The sequence below is a fragment of the Lepisma saccharinum genome, chromosome 16 (genome assembly GCF_977018435.1).
Source record: "Lepisma saccharinum chromosome 16, izLepSacc3.1, whole genome shotgun sequence".
NCBI classification, from domain to species: domain Eukaryota; kingdom Metazoa; phylum Arthropoda; class Insecta; order Zygentoma; family Lepismatidae; genus Lepisma; species Lepisma saccharinum.
Window position 1 is genome coordinate 65,264,494 of NC_139244.1, and position 19,938 is coordinate 65,284,431.

General features: G+C 36.0%; 1 protein-coding gene across 4 annotated transcripts in view; it reads right to left on the minus strand.

Moving 5' to 3' along the window:
• Window positions 1–19,938, minus strand: part of LOC146000511 (neurobeachin-like protein 1) — a 723,922-nt gene that overhangs the window by 672,823 nt on the left and 31,161 nt on the right. For all 4 annotated transcript variants that reach the window (XM_083138250.1, XM_083138253.1, XM_083138251.1 and 1 more), the window contains exons 3-6: window positions 17,846–17,995; window positions 13,012–13,201; window positions 1,275–1,363; window positions 512–661 (exon numbers count right to left, since the gene is read on the minus strand). In XM_083138250.1, the coding sequence (XP_082994376.1) occupies window positions 512–661; window positions 1,275–1,363; window positions 13,012–13,201; window positions 17,846–17,995 (579 nt within the window). The remainder of the gene's footprint in view (window positions 1–511; window positions 662–1,274; window positions 1,364–13,011; window positions 13,202–17,845; window positions 17,996–19,938) is intronic.

Sequence of the window (19,938 nt, forward strand, 5' to 3'; positions counted from 1 at the left end):
GAGTGGTGGTCAAGTCCCAAATATTGCAACAACGATAGTTGCTGTACTTTTGAAGCTTTTGAAGTAAGATATTTAGAGCTGTTAAATAGCTTGGAGTAGTTATCTAGTTTTCTATGGGAGTAAATTAATCCACATTTCAAAATGGTAGGCAAAATACCTGAATATTTTTTGTTTTGTTTTGCGTATATGTGTGTGCACAAAAAAAAGAGACAAAAGAGAGGGGGGGGTGAGAGACAGAGCATGTCATAGTGGAATTCACAACTGACTGTGGATGCCACTGCTTTTGATGCTTGGAAATGCCGAAGGTTGTGATGTGCCAAGTAGGGTTGCCTGCCAGGCTAAGCTGTTCTGAAGGTTGCAATATTTTTTTCGTTGGGAAGGGGGACTGGCTTGTATGGCCATGGTAAAAGATATTTGATCCTTTCGGATATCAGCAACAATGACACTGCCAATATTGAAATATCATTAATAATTTTGTACGCAATTTTTATTAAAATATATTGAGGTTTACCTGTTCTGGAGAAGATTCAAGCAGATTGAGCACCATGGCTGCAAAACACCTGATGGCTGTTGATTTCACTACATTATTTGCTTCAGGATGAGAAACTGTAGCCATAACAACGTTGACAGTAGCTGGAGAAACGGCACGAAGTGCATTATGCTGAAAGATAGAAATGCCAACTTACAACTAGATCAAATCAACATACCAGATAATAAAGAGTGGGGATGAACTGATATGAAATTTTGATTATTATTGAGGAAATAACAATATAAAATTTACAAAGAACTATCTACTGAACAGATATTTAATGGCATAGTTGCCAGGAAAAGGATCTTTATTTTGAAAGGATCATTGCTGGTATCTGGTCCACACTTGATCCATCCCAGATTCCCTCATGCCAAAATTGTGATAAAAATTGTACTATGTCATATTTAATGACTCTCATGACAAAATTAAATGTTATATCAAATGAAAATGGTGATGGACCATTCCCCTACTATTACTTTTGTCATGCCTATATATTCAAACATGGTATATTGGAGTAATCATTATAATAGCAACAGAGTTTGTTGGATATATTCTACCAAATGTCCATTTGAGGAACAACAGTAATTACCAACTTATTAACTCCCATCCCATACTTGGAAAATACCCTAGTACAATGAATCTGAGGAGGGTTTGCATTAGATAATGCCAACATAACCCTAATACCTGGGCAATATCAATTAGCATCTTTGAGACATAATATTAGTTCAAGCAAAGCCTAACTTACTTGTTCACCACATATAACAGCCCCAAGCACATGAAGTAATTCCAAAAATACATCCGCCATTGATTCTAGGATGGACATCTGGCAACAGTCTGAAAAGTAATGTACAGTGGAATTCATTGACAGGGTCTTTCAAAAGCTAACATAATTACATTTAAACATTCAGCAAAAACTGAAGGGGAGGGTGAGAGGATGATGAAATATTGTAAGACTTTAGTAATTGTTATGTCTTATTCTTATTGACATAAACATAACAACATGTCAAGATTGGAACTTCATAAAATCGTATATTCAAACTTATAACAAGGTGGATTACATTTTTAAAACACTTAAAATCATACATCAGGATACATAAAACAAGGAGCAGATATGTTGCTATGCACAGACTATGTACATTGACCATAGCTGCTAGTTTACCATGTACAATAATGCATTTATAGTATATAACAATAATCTCCCTTTCCAGAGAAAACAAACTTATGAGGGGCAAAATACTATTGGCCTTTTTACACTTTGAGATTTTCTTCTTCCCATCGAACTACATCCTAGACCAAAACTATTCAATTGCTTCTTAGATTAACTGGTTCCTGAACCAAGATTACTTCCTCCCTTCGAAGACAAACTGGTTCCTGGACCAAGATTCATTCCTCCCTTCGAAGACGAACTGGTTCCTGGACCAAGATTGCTCACTTCTTTCGAATATGAGCTACTTTCTTGCTTCGGAGATGTAACGTTTCCGAATATCACGTATTCGCTAACCTTACATATTGAAAAATCGAACTTTAATAATTTTTAAAAAGTTTCAGTAAGTTCAATTTTACGACATCAGATGGCATTCCCATCTAATAGCTCTGTTTGTGCTGCCCCTAGTAGCGACCTTTCATATTAAGTCGGCTTGCAGCAAAACCTGTAAATTTTCAGCCGCACTTCATCGGCAGGAATCAAGCAGTGTACGCTATATTTGCAAACTCTCCAACTTTTCCTCGTCCAGCTGAGTGACATGCCTTGCTATGGTCCGTAGAACTTGATCGAAAAAGAAGGCAGCCATTTGCCTTCGTGTGAAGTACCTTGTGCAATGGAACATTACGTAAGGGAAATTGACCATTAAAGTTGAGTATGGTGTGGCATTTTTCGACTTTAAAAAACATTATCTGAGGTACGTAAACTTCGCTGTGCTATTAGGAATGCAAAACTAGTGTTAGACAATTACTGCACTACATATAATGTTCTCACAGTGCATTAACACGATTGTTCTTTTTTTTTTTTTGCCTCCCCTTGTTTTATGAGCAAAGTGAAGCAGTAATAGTTTTGTGCACGAATGAACTCACGTAAGTAGAACAAGTGAACTAAAATCTTTGTCACGCTTAAGATCTTCATGGATTATATTCTTTTGTTAGAACTTGGCGCACACGGCTTAATAATAATTGCTGTGCACAAGAAGGTGAAATTAATGAATATGTAGGTCGTATTCGACAATGGAATAGTATTGAGATTCTGCAATAATTGAACCTTGTTCTCGCAAAACAGAAAATTACGATAAATTGAGAAAAAATTGAAAATAACAGCACACGTTTTCCTGAAACCTGTTTGACTTAATTTTCGTAGAATCGCTCCACCCTTGTTATCCACACAGTAGCATTATCAACGCTTAAATCAGCATAAAAAGACGTATTGTTCTATTTGAAAATTCTTGTTAAAAATAGGCGTAATGTAGACGTGCTTAATTGGGAAGAGTATAGAATGTTTTATGATTTGGTAGTAGTAATGGTACTGAATCAACTGCTAATGGAAGTTGTAGTATTGCAAGAAAACCAGATATACGAGCAAACTGCAAGCGCACGTACAGTCATTGTCATTGTTATATGTTTTTTCCAAACTGAGATTTGATATAATTAATTTATGAAGGTTTGTGAAAGAATACACGCAGGACGTGTGTGACTAATTAATAATGATCGTCTTACAAATGAAGCGTTTATCGCATTCTGCCAAAATCTGGCTTAATCGTTAATCTTTGCAAGTGTTACGAAATATTTCTGTTGATGGTTATATGTAATAAATTGCACGTTGGTTGTTAAAATTGATATTCGGTGTAGCATCTCTTGCAATCCATGCCTTTTTCAACCTCATGTAAACTTTAATTACCATATACTAAGTAGTGAATAGCATTTATGTGTGGAACCTTTAAAGGTGACGAACTAAACGACATGTTGATGACCGATTGGATTAATCGGGATGCCTCAACATATGAATGTTGATCCAAACAATATAAATGTGTGTGATGAAGCTTTAGGGTTTTAAGTATACAGAGTACGCATGAACCTTAATTTCTATGTTATTAGATATTGCAGCAGTACGGCACAAGAGGGAAAACGTTAAATTTAACTTGCTATAGAATGATCGCAATGGAGAAAGCTTAAACGCCATTCATTGCCGGACCCTTTGATATATAAGTGTGATTATTTATACGGCCTTGTGTTCTTCACTGTCACTTAGTTCCTGCCGATGCATTTCATTTTTAATTGGAGGCTATAAAAATGCATGATATGCAATATCGTTATATGCCTTAGGTTTTTCTGACTGATTTGAATCTCCTCCCGTTTCATGAAGAATCTTTAAAAATGAATAATGTACATTTCTGTATCTGGCACTTTCTACATCTCTTACTATATAAACAGCAAAACTGCTTCTTTCAATGATTTCCCCTTTTCGATATATCTATCTTTCAGGGCAGTAGTAATATACTTTACTTCCAATTGAAAATCTCTCACATTCATAATAGACATTTTTAGTGTCATCTTTAATGATTATATAACTTATAGTGTTGTAAGAAACATTAGTGAACTTGGAGATGTTCCAGATGATGGCAATGGAGTGTTGTTATGTCAGTGTATTACTGTACGGAGCAGTGATTCCACTTCAGTATTAAATTTTCTAATATCCTCTTTTGGAAAATCTCCTATAATGGTTAAATACCTTTTCACAGTATTAACCGTTCTCTCAGCCAAACCATTTTCCCAAAGGTTTATATGGACATGAGTGCTTTAGATCAATTCCCAACCTTTGACAGAACATTTTAAATTGTTCACTTTGCAAAGGGTTGTCCATTATCTGAGACTAACTCTTTTGGAGAACCTAGTATGTAAAATTGGCTTTTTAAATGTCTAATTGCTTCTTGAGCCGTTAAATTAGAACATTGACAAACATTCAAAAATTTTGTGTAAGCATCCACACAACAGGAATAAATAACCTTTGAAATAAAAGTGATTGACATGTACATGTTCCATGAATTGTGATGTCCGTGTCCATGATATAAATTGCCCTTTTGCAGGAGCTCTTGCATTCGTCTAACACGCATCACAATCTCCGACAAACCTTTCAATGTCAGAAGTCATTTTAGCCCATCAAACTAACTCTCTGCAAATCTGTTTTAATCTCACTACCCCACTGTGCAGACCATGAATTTGAGTCAGAAACTTGCATCGCAGTGTCTCTGGTAATACAATTCTATTTCCCCACATCAATGTGACAGTTCCAGACGTTTCTTTCATAAAGCTACTGCTTCCTAATTGATTTGTGAATTAATTTCTCTTGGCCAACTATTCTTAACGTAAATTATAATTTTAGACAACAATTCATCGTGTGTTGTATGTTCCTTGATCTCCAATATTTGTAACGGTTGTAACTTTTTGTTCTACATCTGCATATGCTGTCAAAACAAAATCTGATTTGCAATTCTTCAGGTAGTGGTAATCTTGACAAAGCGTCTGCTATTGGAACCTTCTTAGAATACACTATTTTGTAATTCAGAGATGCCATAAATATCTTCCACCTCTGCCAACGTGCATATGTTGCATTGGCACTGGTCTATTCAAATCAAGCAGTGATTTGGCAGTCGTTGAATCAGTGTATATTGTAAATTTTTGACCTGCCAGATATAAGTAAAAATGCTTAACTGATGAAACAATGGCTAATGCCTCTCTTTTTCCCTGACAGAAATTCTCCTGAGCAGGTGAAAGTGTAGCTGAAAAGCACGCCACTGTTTGATGTTTACCATCTATCCTGTGCCCTAATCATCCTCCAACACCGTAGCAGGAACTATCCGTTTCTAGGATAATTTCTTTTGAAGGATCGAAAGGAATTATAGCAGGTGTCTGAACAATCTTATCTTTAACAGCCTTAAATTCTGATGCACATTGATTAGTCCACATCCATTTTTCACCTTTCCTCAGAAGTCGATATAGGTGTGGTATTGTAGATGACAAGTTGTGTAGAAAACAGCTTTGAAATGCAATCATCCCTAAAAAACTTTGTTGTTGAACCTTATCCTTTGGCTCTGGACTTTCTAAAATAGCATGCACGTGCTTTCAGTTGGTGTGATTCCATTTGCCATAAAATATCTTCCTAAGTAAATTACTTCTTGCACTAGGAATTCAGATTTATTTAAATTGACTTTAACGCGTTCCAGGACTTGTTTTGTTCTTAGGAAGCATTCTTGCATACTATCTCCGAAATGATAACATCATCAATAAATGCTGCAACTCTTTCCAATCCTGTTAAAATTGAATCAATTACCTGTTGGAAAAGCTGAGACAAAACATTTGTACCAAATGGTAAACGTTACATTCTGAACAAGTGAGAATCATAATTTAAACACAATATAAGACTTGAAGCTTTCCTGGTGACGAATGATGAATAGATTCTCTCGGGCTATCGACCAGGTGACTTGTGGAAAATATTCCAAGCTTTCAAGAGCTAACATCACTCTCATCTTCAGGGTTGAAGTACAGTTCTGAGAAGAACAACAGCCTGCCATTCCTGGATATTCTCATCAAATGCAAGCCAGATGGATCCTTGGGACACAGTGTATACCGGAAACAGACTCACATAGATCTATATCTCAATGCCAACCGTTTTCACCACCCGTCTCAATGAGCTACAGTACTCTCTACTTTATTTCACCGGGCCATCTCCATCAGTGACGCGTAGCATCTATCAGAAGAAATACAGCATCTTTGCATGGCTTTCAAACAGAACAGGAACTCGGAACACATCAACAAAACATTAAAACAAGTACTGTCCAAGAAGACCAGCACATCAGGGAATCCGGACACACCGAATAATCCGGACACATTGCGGAATCCTGATACACAGGGGAATCCAGACCCATCAGAAAATCTGGACACTCCAGGGAACCCGGACAAAGCTGACCAGAAGACAGCCATCCTGCCTTACACCGGAAATCTCTCTGGAGTCATAAGCCGGATCTCAAGAAACACAACATAAAAACCAATTCACAAACCACCTCCGAAGATCAGAAGCCTACTACGCAACCCCAAGGATGAGTTAGGACTCAAAACACCAGGAGTCTACTGTATTATCTGCAAATGCCAGAATGCATACATTGGGCAGATGGGTAGGACAATAGAACAGCACTGTAAGCAACATCAAGTATTTCCTGAAAAGTTGGGTCTAGCAGAACATTCTATCAATGAGGTACAGTCACGGACACTTCCGGGTTGTAATGAGTACATTGACTTTCAATGGAAAAGTTACAACCCAGCAGTGTCCGTGACTGTACATAAACCAGATTTCAGCAATACAGAAATCATAGCAAAAACTTCAAACTACTGGGACCGCATCATCAAGGAAGCAATAGCCATTCATGAAGAAAAAGATAATCTTAATCGCGAAACGTGGCTCGAACTAGACCCAGCTTGGTTAGCGTTAGTTAACCAGAAGCGTGCATGCAGCAGACATGCCACCCGATTGGACCGTTTTACCTTCACCGGGATCCCCCTCCACGAACGTATATATACACCGGGTTAACGCTCAGAACTGCACTTCAACCCTGAAGATGAGTGACGTTAGCTCACGAAAGCTTGGAATATTTCCCACAACTCACCTGGTCGATAGCCCGAGATAATCTATTCATTAAGCACAATATGTTTTGTGAGTCTGGATGCAAACTTACTTGTAAAAATGCTGAATGTAAATAAAGCCTGGTGTAGTACTTTCCTATTTTCACTTTCAGGAAAATTTGGTAGAGGATACACTAAACAATCGGTTTGCAAATTGACCGTTATAGAGTAATCTACACAGATACGTATAGAATTATTTGACTTGTTTACTGGCACAATAGGACTTGCCCATTCTGAATGTTCTATAGGAGCTATAATATTCTGCTTACACATATTATCTATTTCTTGTTTTATTTGATCTCGTAATGAATATGCTATTCTGTACGCTTTCCTGAACACAGGCCTGGCGTTCTTCTGTAAAGGTATTGATACATTGAAATCTATAATGGGTGTACTAATATCCTCATTAAAAACTTCTGCAAAAGATGCCAGCAATTGTGAATGACAGTCTTCAATGTTCATTTGTTCTAAATTACTTGAATTATCTACATTATTACATACTCACTTGCGTAAGTAGACCAATTTGAATACTTTAACGTATTTTTGTTTATTGTTAGTGAGTAACACGCACGTAACCAATATGCTATCGGCCTTCTGTTTGTTCAAAATCATGGCTTTGTTATTTTGCCCTTGCACATTTGATGTTCGTGAACATTCACGCATTTCATCAATCTTCTGTTGATGTACCTTTGGAGTATCAATTATGCCTGAATGCTGAATTTTCGAACAAGCATCTGGTAGCAAATCTTTTGATTCCAGACCTAAGCAAGCATGTGTAGAATTTTCCTTTTGAACGTAATCAGTTTCAGGAAACTCATTTAGAAGTTTGCTGTGCCAATCACCAAATAATATGTTCATTCCAGCTCTACCAATTAATATATTTGTATTGATCTTATCGCCAACAACAAAAGGCACCATGTACATTTTGCCATGATAGTAAAGTTGTAAGCTTAATTGGCCTAATAAACACAATCTTTCACCTGATATCGACGTATATGAATTTAATAACGGACTCAGTGTGAAGTTGCCAATAAGATTAGTTAACAAATCTTTGGAAATGAAATTAGCAAAACTACTAGAATCGACAATAGCTTCTAACGATTGGTCTTGTATTGTAAAATTAATGTACAAAGGTAACCGTTCATTTCTCAATGAAATTTGATCAGGTGCATGTTGCAAATTAGAAATAGATTTGTTTGCTTCTTTATTGTATATTTGTTGCATGTTTGTAGTTAAGAAGGTATATGTACTATCTTATTGCACAGAGAATAAGCTATGTTGAGAATTGCATTCTCCATAAAAATTATCTTTGGTATCTAAATTACTGTTTTTCATTTCACAATTTCCCTTATAAATAGTAGATAAATTGACTACAGGTCTGTTGCATTGTTTATTTCTTTCAAAACATGCAGCCGAGAAATGTCCTTTCTTCTTACAGAAGCTGCAAATAGCATTGAATGCAGGACAGTTCTCTTTGAATGTACAACCTAACCTTGCACAGCACTTCCATTTTATATAATTTGCCTGATTTTGCCGTGATACAAATTTTTGGCTGAAAGCAGTATGGGGTTAGTTTGTGGCATGCCTTTGTATGCATTATGTGTTCCGGATCTTGATTCTTTTGTGTTGTCTTGCTGATTTTATATATATCAATAATAGAATGCTAACCTTGTCTCTCTGTGACAACCGTATTTCACTGCATAATCGTCACACCCTGGTTTTTCAGTTTGTTTGTAAACTTTCATCATGTAATCATCACATTGGTGCATAAGATAACGAACCCAAAGGTAGAGGTGCAGAATCTTCAGACACAGAAGATTAAATTTTCTAAGTCCCTACTTTGTAACACTGTAGTAAATCTTCTCAAGTGTATTATTTCAACCAAAATGTACAAATCAATAACAACAGAGGTGTCACCCTTTTTCAGACTGGAAAAATGTTTGCTAACTGTCACAAAGAAATGATGTTGCTTGATTTGCACAATTCAATTTTAATGTATATTCATGAGTATTCCGTGCATTATTATCTTGCAAGAAAGACAGTTTAGTAATAAAAGATTTTTAAGTACCGGTAATACCAACATAATTTATTTTTCAAAAAACTTTATATAATGATCAAAACACCACATTTTTGCAAAAAAAAAAAAAAAAGGCATAAAATCTGCAATGATTAAGCAGTGAAATATGGTACCTCATACATAATTAAGATATTTAGCAGGAATATTTACTTGTATATAATTTTAAAATAGACAGCACAGAAATACATTTGGAAATCTTCATGATTCATGGGTATGAACAATTCGGCAATTACAAAATAGAAAATATCACTGAAGAAACTTGTCATTTAAAAAATTAATCAGCAGAGCTGAAAAAAATGAACATATTTATGATCTAGTTGTGTCTGTCCGCCTGTTTGTGCGAACTATCAGTGTCTGACTGGCTACAGTTGTCATTTAGTTCATAGTTTCTTGGCATTTGTGAACAAATGTATGTAGAAGGTGATTAGGTTCTACTTTCATTGATTACCGTATAAGCTGTTATGTGATAACGAAAGTAGGATGCAAAATAATCTAACACAGTTATTTTTAGTGGTTATTATTTTATTTCATCTGCGACGTTTCGTTCTGGTTTCCCAGAACTTTCTCAAGCTACACTAAGATATACACAAAAAAACACAACCTCACGTGACTATGTTTTTGTATGTATATCTTAGTGTAGCTTGAGAAAGTTCTGGGAAACTAGAACAAAAAGTCGCAGATCAAATAAAATAATAACCACTAAAAATAACTGTGTTAGATTATTTTGCATCTATAAAAAGTGGTTAGGCGAACCTTTAAGAAGAACTAAGATATAAGTAGGATGTAAATTACATACAATTTATTCAAATTTCTCGTATATTTACATAATGGACCAAAGACATTTCAGGAAATCAGTACCAAGCATGTCTCTCATAATATTATATGAAAACTAGGGATGGCCAAATCTGGATTGTTTTTAAATCCACAATGCAGATAGTAAAAATGGAGAATCTGGATTTCGGAGGGCATCCGGATTTTAAAATAGACCCATCCTGGATCTCACTTATCTTAAATAATAAGTTCAATAGCATGGAACCAATCCTACTGAATATGTTTGCAGCTAATTCCAAACTGAGAAAGAGGAGTAGTTGGGTATCTGAAAAGCAATGAGATTAGTGTTGTTGGAGCAGTATTGTAAAGCTACAACAGTTCTTTTTTTGGTAAAACATGTCCACATTGCTCGATTATGTTTTTCCTGATCTGCCGTAGTAGTTGCACAAGAGCGGTAATTTGATAGATTCAACAAGTTCAAGTTTTAGGTCAATGCACAAGCACCTTCTGACCCCAAAACAATATAAAAATTTCCATCTGCTTCTTGAGATTACATGCTTCGGAGCTCAAACAATGGACTCATATACAACACAAATGGCATATTTCCTTTGGCTTATGAACAAACTTTTCTTGCTCTCATGTCATACGAGCAAGAAACATCCCTCCGAAATCCGGATAGTAAATTTTCCAGAATCTGGATTTTTTGGCAATCCCTAATAATGACTATACATTTACACGTATATCCACAATATCTTTTCCTTGAGTAAAAGAGCCAAATCCTTAAAAATTCAGCCCAAAATGCTACTAAGAATACCAATGTTGAAGTTAAAAAGTGATCTTCATAGATGGAGTTGGTGTATAGTACTGGGGTAAGCTTAGCTCTTTCTGTGAAGCAAAAGGATAAATTACCATATTTTCACCAATTTCAGTGATTAAAAAAATAAAATATGTAGTTTATCTCTATATTTTTATTCTAACAACATCTAAGTCCACTTTATGCACAAGAAGGCTAATCGGTACTGGACCTACAGTTTAAAGTGGGATCTGAACCACTATGTGACTCCACCAGGTATTGAACCCGGAACCCTTTGATTACAAGGTGTGCCATAGGGGAGGCCCTCTTCATTGAAGGGGTGCTATGGCTCCACTTACATTGTGGGAAAACAATATATACAAGTTCTGGGAAACCAGGATGAATGGAAACGTCACATGAAAAATGAAATAAAAACACTTAAAATAACTTAATATTATTTTGCATCTATTTTACAACTTAACGGGTTCAGAGGCAACCATACCACATAACAGCAATAACCATGCAGATAGTTCATGTCCAAGAATACATTGTAAGAAATGGTGCTGGGATCATATTTGTTAGCTATAAACTTGTTTGCTTTGACTTAACACAAAGGAGATTGGACAATAATGCTACCTCAAATAGTCTCCTGGGAATCAAATTCAGTACTCCTTGATTACAAGCTGAAGGTTTTAGCGACAATACTATTAGGCACATCCAGAAAGTAAGTTTCCCACTCGCCCACAGGTGGCAGGCCATGAGTATTGAAACTGGTTTTGTGCATGTGAGAGGGGCACATGCCCTGGCTAGTGAATGTCCTAGAAGACGCCTCCCGAAAGTCCTCAGTAGCATCGCGGCAGCGATGAAACATGGTGGCTCTTATTCCATCTCCCGCCACGTGCAAGGTTCATTTGGTGATCAAGTTCTTGAACGCACAAAACATACAGGCGATCGAAATTCATTGTCAGCTGTGCCAGGTGTATGGGCCAGACGTCATGAGCAAGCAGTTGGTGCAGGACATTTACTGAATGCCGGCAAAATGTGCATGACGACGAGTGCAGTGGGCGGCCATCGGGCATTATGGACGAGCTTGTGGAGCAGGTGCAGCAGAGCATATTGGAGGATCGTCGCATCATGATCACGGAACTCAGCAGCCATTTCCCACAGATTTCTCGGTCATTGTTGCATGACATTGATAATGTTATCAAACGCCTCTTGTTCCAATAATTGTGTGCCCGGGGGGTGCCGAAATAACTGACACCCGAACACAAAGGAAAACGCAAGAGCATGGCACTGACATTTCTGCAGCATTACCATGATGATGACGATTTTCTCAACCGGATCATCACAGGGAATGAAACGTGCTTTGCATACAGCACCCTAGAAAGCAAGCAGCAGTCCATGCATTAGTGTCACAGGGGATCTCCATGCAGGACGAAGTTCAAACAGACTGTGTCGGCGTGTGCACAGTGTTCTGGGACAGACAAGGCATTCTGCTCATCGAGTTTCTGCCCTGAGGTGAGACCGTGAACATTAACAGTTACTGTGAAACACTGGGGACATTGCAACGGGTCATTCAGTATAAGCAACGTGGTAAGCTCAGTGCCAGGGTGATGTTGCTGCACGACAATGCGAAGCCACATATGGCTAGGTGCACTGCAGTCCTTCTAGACAGGTTCGGTTGCGAGGTGTTAGATCATCCATCGTACAGCCCGGATCTCGCACCCAGTGATTACCACCTGTTCTTGCACCTGAAAAAGTTCCTGTCTGGTCAACATTTTCACAGCGATGAAGAGGTTCAGACGGCTGTCACACAGTGGTTTGGCGCCCAGACGGCAGACTTCTACGATGCAGGTATACAGAAGTTGGTCCCACGCTATGACAAGTGCCTGAATTCCGGCGGGAATTATGTTGACAAGTAACTGGACAAGTGCTGTATCTGTGGCAATAAATCATTGAATGAAATAATGTTTCCTTTTTGTGCACGACCCCAGGGAAACTTGCTTTCTGGATGCGCCTCATATTAATGGGGGCATCATCCCAAAAAAAACTCAATATTGTATTAAATAATGACTACCAACTTATGTTTTGTGGAGTCTTATACAATATTAGTTACTTATTTAACATGAAAATAATTATTACATAATACACAAACTTCTTAAGTAGGGTTTTCTTACTTACCATACACAAAAGGAACCACTTCAGGATGGACATAAGATGAATACACATTTGATACTTTTGTTGGAGCTGTGTCATTGTTCAGAAATCTTCTCCACTGAAAACTTGGGTCATATAAGCATTCTAAGAAATGACAAAAACTAACAAGGAAGATGGGCCCTTTTCCTTCAAAGTCTTCACGCCCATTCACTCTCTGCAAGATTTAAGAAACAATGAGGATACAGTAATAGAGTGCTTGAACAATACATACCAAAATGAAATTTAACTCTAATGCAGACAAACATACTTACTAAAAGCATGTACAGTCAGTCAATACTGCTCACAGCTCAATTGCGATTTTTACATGGTTCTCTCAATCATGTTAATACAATTTTAAAAATTCCATACTTTACTGATAAATTCATGAGCTGATTGGTATATTAGTACCAACACAGAGTAATTTCATTACTATGTTACTGGAATAGTTCAATGAACTACAATATTATGCTTCCTGTACTGTTACATTTGATTGTAGTATGAAGTAAATGTGTAACTATTGTAAAGCTTAATGATGAATAAACATATTGATATTGATATGCATGTATGTTGTCTAATAAAATTAATGTCATTTCCCCTCCCCCATAGGCATGTGCAGACCCTCTGATTAGGAGGGGGGGCAAAAGACTTGATGAAATTCCAGTCGGGAAAGAAAAACCTCATTTTATCACTGTTTTAGTTTAATTGTATATATAAAAGCAGAATAACGAATAAATGAATTGTAACGCTCTCCTTTTCCTCCAAACAATTGTGTTCATATCATTAAGACCAAACTGTTTAACAGCAAGAGTCTTAGGTGTTTAGCAGATATAACTTTTCTCTTTGGTAATTTACAATGCAGCAAGCGAGCAAGAAAACTTTTAGATCCAAATTTTTGCAAACTGAAAACAATATTGATTTAATATGGAAAAAAAAATTTCATGGAGTGCCATGGCATTCTCTTCTATAACTTTTTCATTTAGATCGTTTGGCGCCCAGGACCAACTCCCGCAGCCTCTGAACTTGACAAAACTGTAGGAAAAGCAGATATTGCGAGCGAAACGAGCAAGAAAATTTTATGGAAAGTACTTTTATTTGTATAAACATTGATATCAAGGGTAACAATTGCCACTCTGTGTCCCCCAGCAGGTGCTCTTGGCTGTCTGGAAGAAATAATGCAAGAAAGATGTGAAAACTAATTTCATCTTATGAATCCTTTTGTCCTGATACTCATAGATTCTACTAGTCTTGCTTTCTTTTACCTCAGTGTTTGCCCCCATTGCCCCTTGTGATTGCACCACTGTACCCCCTTCCCCTGTAGTTGCTTTGAACTTTAATCGGCTTGAAAATACTTAATCGTTTAAAAAAGGCGACAAGATTCCTCTTCACTAAATTTCTAGGTAAAAGTACAATAATGAAGGACGTCTGGAAGGGGGGCAAGGATGTAGGATGATTTTGTCAATAAACATATAAAGTGTATAAATGAGAGATCAAGAGTTGATATATTACATGTGAAGCTGCACTATCGATGTTCAACTGTTTTTGGTTCTCGAATATTTTTTTTTTGTAGCACTTGTGTTCATCCGTGTGAGAAGCACAATAAACTTCTTGGAATAAACTGTAGATGTTCTTTTATTAACCCAACATAGGTTATGGGCAAACGGCCTAAACATAACAGGATGTGTGTATGTGTAAATAGTAGGTAAGCTCAATTTGACTTTTAGTGGTGTACGTGTTGTAACATCTTGTAACCCCCTCCGTGCCTCCTTCACCATTTGCCTTGAGTTGCGATTGTGCATGTCGGTCCGTGTCCTCCTGGTAGCAATCTCACGGCGCGCGATGATATGTGGTTTTGTATACGGACTCTTGCCATCTGTTGGTGGGGGAGGGGTGTACGTATTTGTAGACATTGCTAGGATATCTCCGAATCATGCTACAGTGTAGGAACATTTTTCCAGCTCCCACTGTTGTCTAGGATTACTACTGTAGGAGTTTGAGTCCTGTTCAATGCTGGTCATGTTCCACATTTGATTTCACGCCATTGTCCATTGGAGCTACGTAGACACCCCGGATTTGCTGTATTATTGTTGTTATGATAAGACCTTTCAAACAACATATTCTTCGACCCGCCTTGCTATTTGAAAAAATTGAGTTAAGGCTCGGCTGGACCTTTGGCATGCAAATGGGCGATTTTTTTCAAATTTTCCTCTCCATTCGAAAAACTTCTTGAATATTTCAAAATATGAAACATTACATCAGCTTAGAATTCCTTCTAGAGCATTGACGTGAATTTTCATGTAGTTTTCTTTCATTGTTGTCTAGATATTATCAATAGTTTAATAGACTTATGTAATCACAAAACTATTGATAATATCTAGACAACAATGAAAGAAAACTACATGAAAATTCACGTCAGTGCTCTAGAAGGAATTCAAAGCTGATGTAATGTTTCATATTTTGAAATATCCAAGAAGTTTTTCGAATGGAGAGGAAAATTTGAAAAAAATCGCCCATTTGCATGCCAAAGGTCCAGCCGAGCCTTAACCCCAGGATACCCCCTTGTGGGGGGCCCAGGTAGGGAATGGTTGGCCTGAAAATATTTCCCCCTGAACATCATGGAATACGTGTTTTGCCATTTCATCCTATTTACAGCCATTCTCACAATACCCAGGGTGGGGTGAGACCTTTATGGACACCCTGTATAATTACAATAGCAACATTATTATAATAAATAAACAATTCATATTATTTATTTTTATCTATGAAGCAATAAGATGAACATGTTGAAAATTAAAATCAAGAATGAGGTTATGAGAGTTTCTAAATTTGTCTTTCTTTTCATTTCCAATGTGCAACTGAGGCCGGATACGAGGCCTCGGGGTGTGGCTGCCTGCCTCCCAAGGGCTGGCTCTGATCTACATTGTCTACAATTAGAAGTGCAACACTGCCTGATGAACATAACAAATCAGAAATTTCTCTCATTTCTCGTGTGAATTCTACTTGCTATACTTCAAAATATAACAAATAATAGTTATACAATAATTATTCACGCAATATATGATGTTCCTTTTGTTTCATCACTCTTGCGCTTATTTCATAAATACTCAATGTTTTGACCACTCAGAATGTGGCTGTCGCATCTTCAAATAGTCACCGTTCGACGGTGTGAAAACCTATCACCTCTAGTGTTTCTATATATAGCTCGTTGGTCTAATCTGTTAATTTCTAAATCAAGGACTAAATAGTGGAATACAATTACATGTAAAGCAAGCATGGATGTTTCATATTCATCATCCAAACAACTTAGTATAAAGACAAGAGGCATAAAATACTACCCAAAGAGTATTGTCATCACCTAGATGTTAAGTGAATTTGTACCTCTGTTCTTTCTTATTTCTTATATAATTTTCATTATTTTTATAACACTGCAGAAAGAAATGCGACTAAATAATTATATCATGTGAATTTATGAATATTTTAAAGTAAAACTCTGGTAATTTCTGTGATAGAGTTCCAATGGAAAATTTATGTACCAAAATTTATAAATATTCTGAAATACTCTGAATTGTTACAATTTTCAAGTATCATCATTAGTATAAGTGGGAATCGGAAAGAATATCAGATCAGCCCTGCTTATTAACTGTATCTTGATAAAAAGAAAGTACGTATATGCCGGCATATAAGATGCACATTTTTCCTTAAAAAATAGGTCTGAAAAAAAAAAAAGGTGTCTCTTATATGATACTTAGGTTACACCACCAGGAAGAAGGGAGAGGACTAGCATTTCACACATTTCTGAATGGGTCAAAGCTTCATGGGATGCTGTGAAAACTCTGACAGTGGTTAAATAATTTAGGAAGTGTAGCATTAGTAATGCACTGGATGGTACAGAGGACAATTTGTTGTATGAAGATTCCGATTCTGATTTAGAAGAGGTTTCTGACTCTTCATTTAGCTCTGGAGATGAATGTCTCAGTTTTGACAAAGAAGATTAAAATGTATTCTTTCCTAGTTAGATTACTTGTTGAGAAAGTTCTGCATAATTCTGTTTTATATGTATTTACTGTGGGTCCTGGAAAAATATACTTTAAAAACATGTTAATTAAAGCATATTTGTACATAATGCATTCATACATAATTTGGTGTTATACGTACAAATTTTCATAAAATACAGTTAATTTGTACGTAACCAAGATACAACAATGTCATATAAGTATTCATTTCTTGTCGTTACAAAAACACAAGGCAAGTTTCAAATACGAAACAGCATATGCGATAGCTGATGTTTGTTGTGTTCCATAATAAAAACAGAACAGCAGCTCCTCAGTGAACATTTTCAATTGCTACTGGTCGGCAATGGAGAACAGAAAGAGGAAAATTAACACGCTTGACCAGAAAGTAAAATGTATACAGGAAGTGTATTATTTAATTGTAATGTACTTAAACATCAAATATTTAGATTCCTTAATTTTCCACTTTATGACAGAAATGACCTGTATTATACTGTATTTTGTTCCTCAAAATAGATACAATTACAGTATTTTAATAATGATATGACATGGTATCTAAACCTGATTTGTAAGTAATTCTCAGTTATACGTATTATTTTCTCTTCACTTTGACTTACGTATAACTCAGGTTCAACTGTATTTGAAATACTGTAAATTAATTATAATATTCAGTGATTAAAATGTGTACAAAAAAAGGGTATACGCCAGTGCATATTATATGCTGGCAAATATGGTAATTATTAACATTGAAAAACAATAATATACTACAGTAGACAATAAGTATATAATAATATCTGTAATTCTTTACTTACCTTGTGGATCACAAATGTTGCTACTTTAACAATGGCTCCAACATAATCACATGATGTAACGAAAGGGATATTATCTAAATTGCGGCATATGATAGTTAAGCATCTCATTAAAAAATCAACTCTCTCCACACCTCTTGAATCCAGTTGATCCTGAAATTGAAAATGAAAACACTCAATGTAGCCCATTGCATATAATATCAAAAACAACAATAATGGTGAAGCATTGTCTACAGAGAAAAGCAATATAATGCATACAATAAGTTCAAGTGATAAAATCAGGAGTATGGAACGCAGATGTTTACATACCCTATTGATTCAGCTATTCTAAAGAAGAAATTGAACTTGTAGTTTCTGAAAGTAGTTTAATCAGATGATTGTAACTGTTTGGTACTTGAAATATTGTGTAAAGAGAAAATCATGTGTGCCAGAAATACAGGATGATTTGTAAGATCCCTCACACTCATATCTAAGGGCTCGAAGTTGATGAAAAATCATATTTTTTTTCTGATCCTTGAAAACAATGCTAAGCATGATATCAGCTCATTTCCCATAAGTTAGAACCAGAAAACATTCTTTTTATTTCGCAACTTTTTGCATTTTCCGGCCTTTTTAGCCTCTTATGTTATTTTTAAGTATTTTTTTGCCATCTTTATGGCTTTTTTCTTCATTGATGAGGATATTTCTTTTCTTCCCCGTTCTTTCATGAATTTTAAATGCATTTGCTAGCATAATTTATGTGCTTAAATTTCCTGACGGTCTTTTTAGCAACCAAAAAATACAGTCAATGGAAATGCACAATATTAGTTTTAACTGAAAGTTTGGCAATGGATTAGATAATTAACTGTAGTACATTTATTTTTCCAGCACTCAAAATACTTTGTATGAAATGTACTTTGAGGTTCCCTTGCTGGCAACTATAATCACTCTAATCTTGGGTTTTAGTTACAATATAAAAAAATTATAATCTGATGTACGCAAAACACAACTGATGCTGACCGACTACTGTATCATGAAAGGCCCACTCTGAAAGGAGGTGAATGACTTACATAGAAATTCCTTAAAGTAAAAATAAAATAAAAAAACTACTTCACATATATTTGCTTATATCCCTTTGCTTCGCTAGTTTAAAACACCAAACAACAGGTTTTGTCTAATTATTCAAATACTCTGTTGTAATTTATGAAAAAAAATCAAGGTTTTATTTTAAGAGCAAAAATTATTATTAGGTCATTTTTTTAATAATTTTAAGGTCATTCTATAGATCATTATTTAAGATTTTTTAGGTCATCAACTTCTGAGCTCTACTCATATCATTCTGAAATGTGAGTGGTTATGGGAAATATTAGCATATCTTCATATTTAGCAGACCCTGGACACTGTAACCAAAATATGGCCAGCATCTTGAAATCTGCAAAATGGATGGGCATTCATTCTGACTTCACCATACTTCATCATCTCTGGTGGCATCACATTTCCATAGTGTACTATCACTTTTAGTATGTTTTGTGAAAGAGAAAACCAATAATGGTGGCAACCTTGAAAATGTGCTGCATGTAACAAAGATAAAAATTAGGGCTCAGCAGATACCACTTTGAATCGATACGGATGCCGATACTCTTACCGATTCTATTCCCTTGAAAATACTTGAAACTTGAAAATTGCAATAATCATAAATTTGTTCAAAATATTGATCAATATTGGTGTGTAAATATTCTTCTGCAACTATATGCATTAAATTACCAAGAAATTGGATTTAGAATATTCAAGAATTATATCCGAATATGAAAACAGATATTATGTAAACACAAAATATAGATTTTGTGCAAGATTGGTGAAAAATAAAAAGGAAGTTTGAATTGTGCATAATTTCCAGGATAAATAGACTCTGTGAAAGTGTCGCGTGGCATTTTTGCTTACCCCAGAAAAGTATCAGTTGGAATTGGTAGATGAATTCCAATTGATACTTTCCGATATCGATGTCCACCCAGCCGCAATAAAAATTGCTGGCTCCAACGACTCCGAGTAGGGCAACTTTAATTCTAACCACCAGGTACAATTGTAACATTTCAAAACGATCATTCCATGTCAAATCA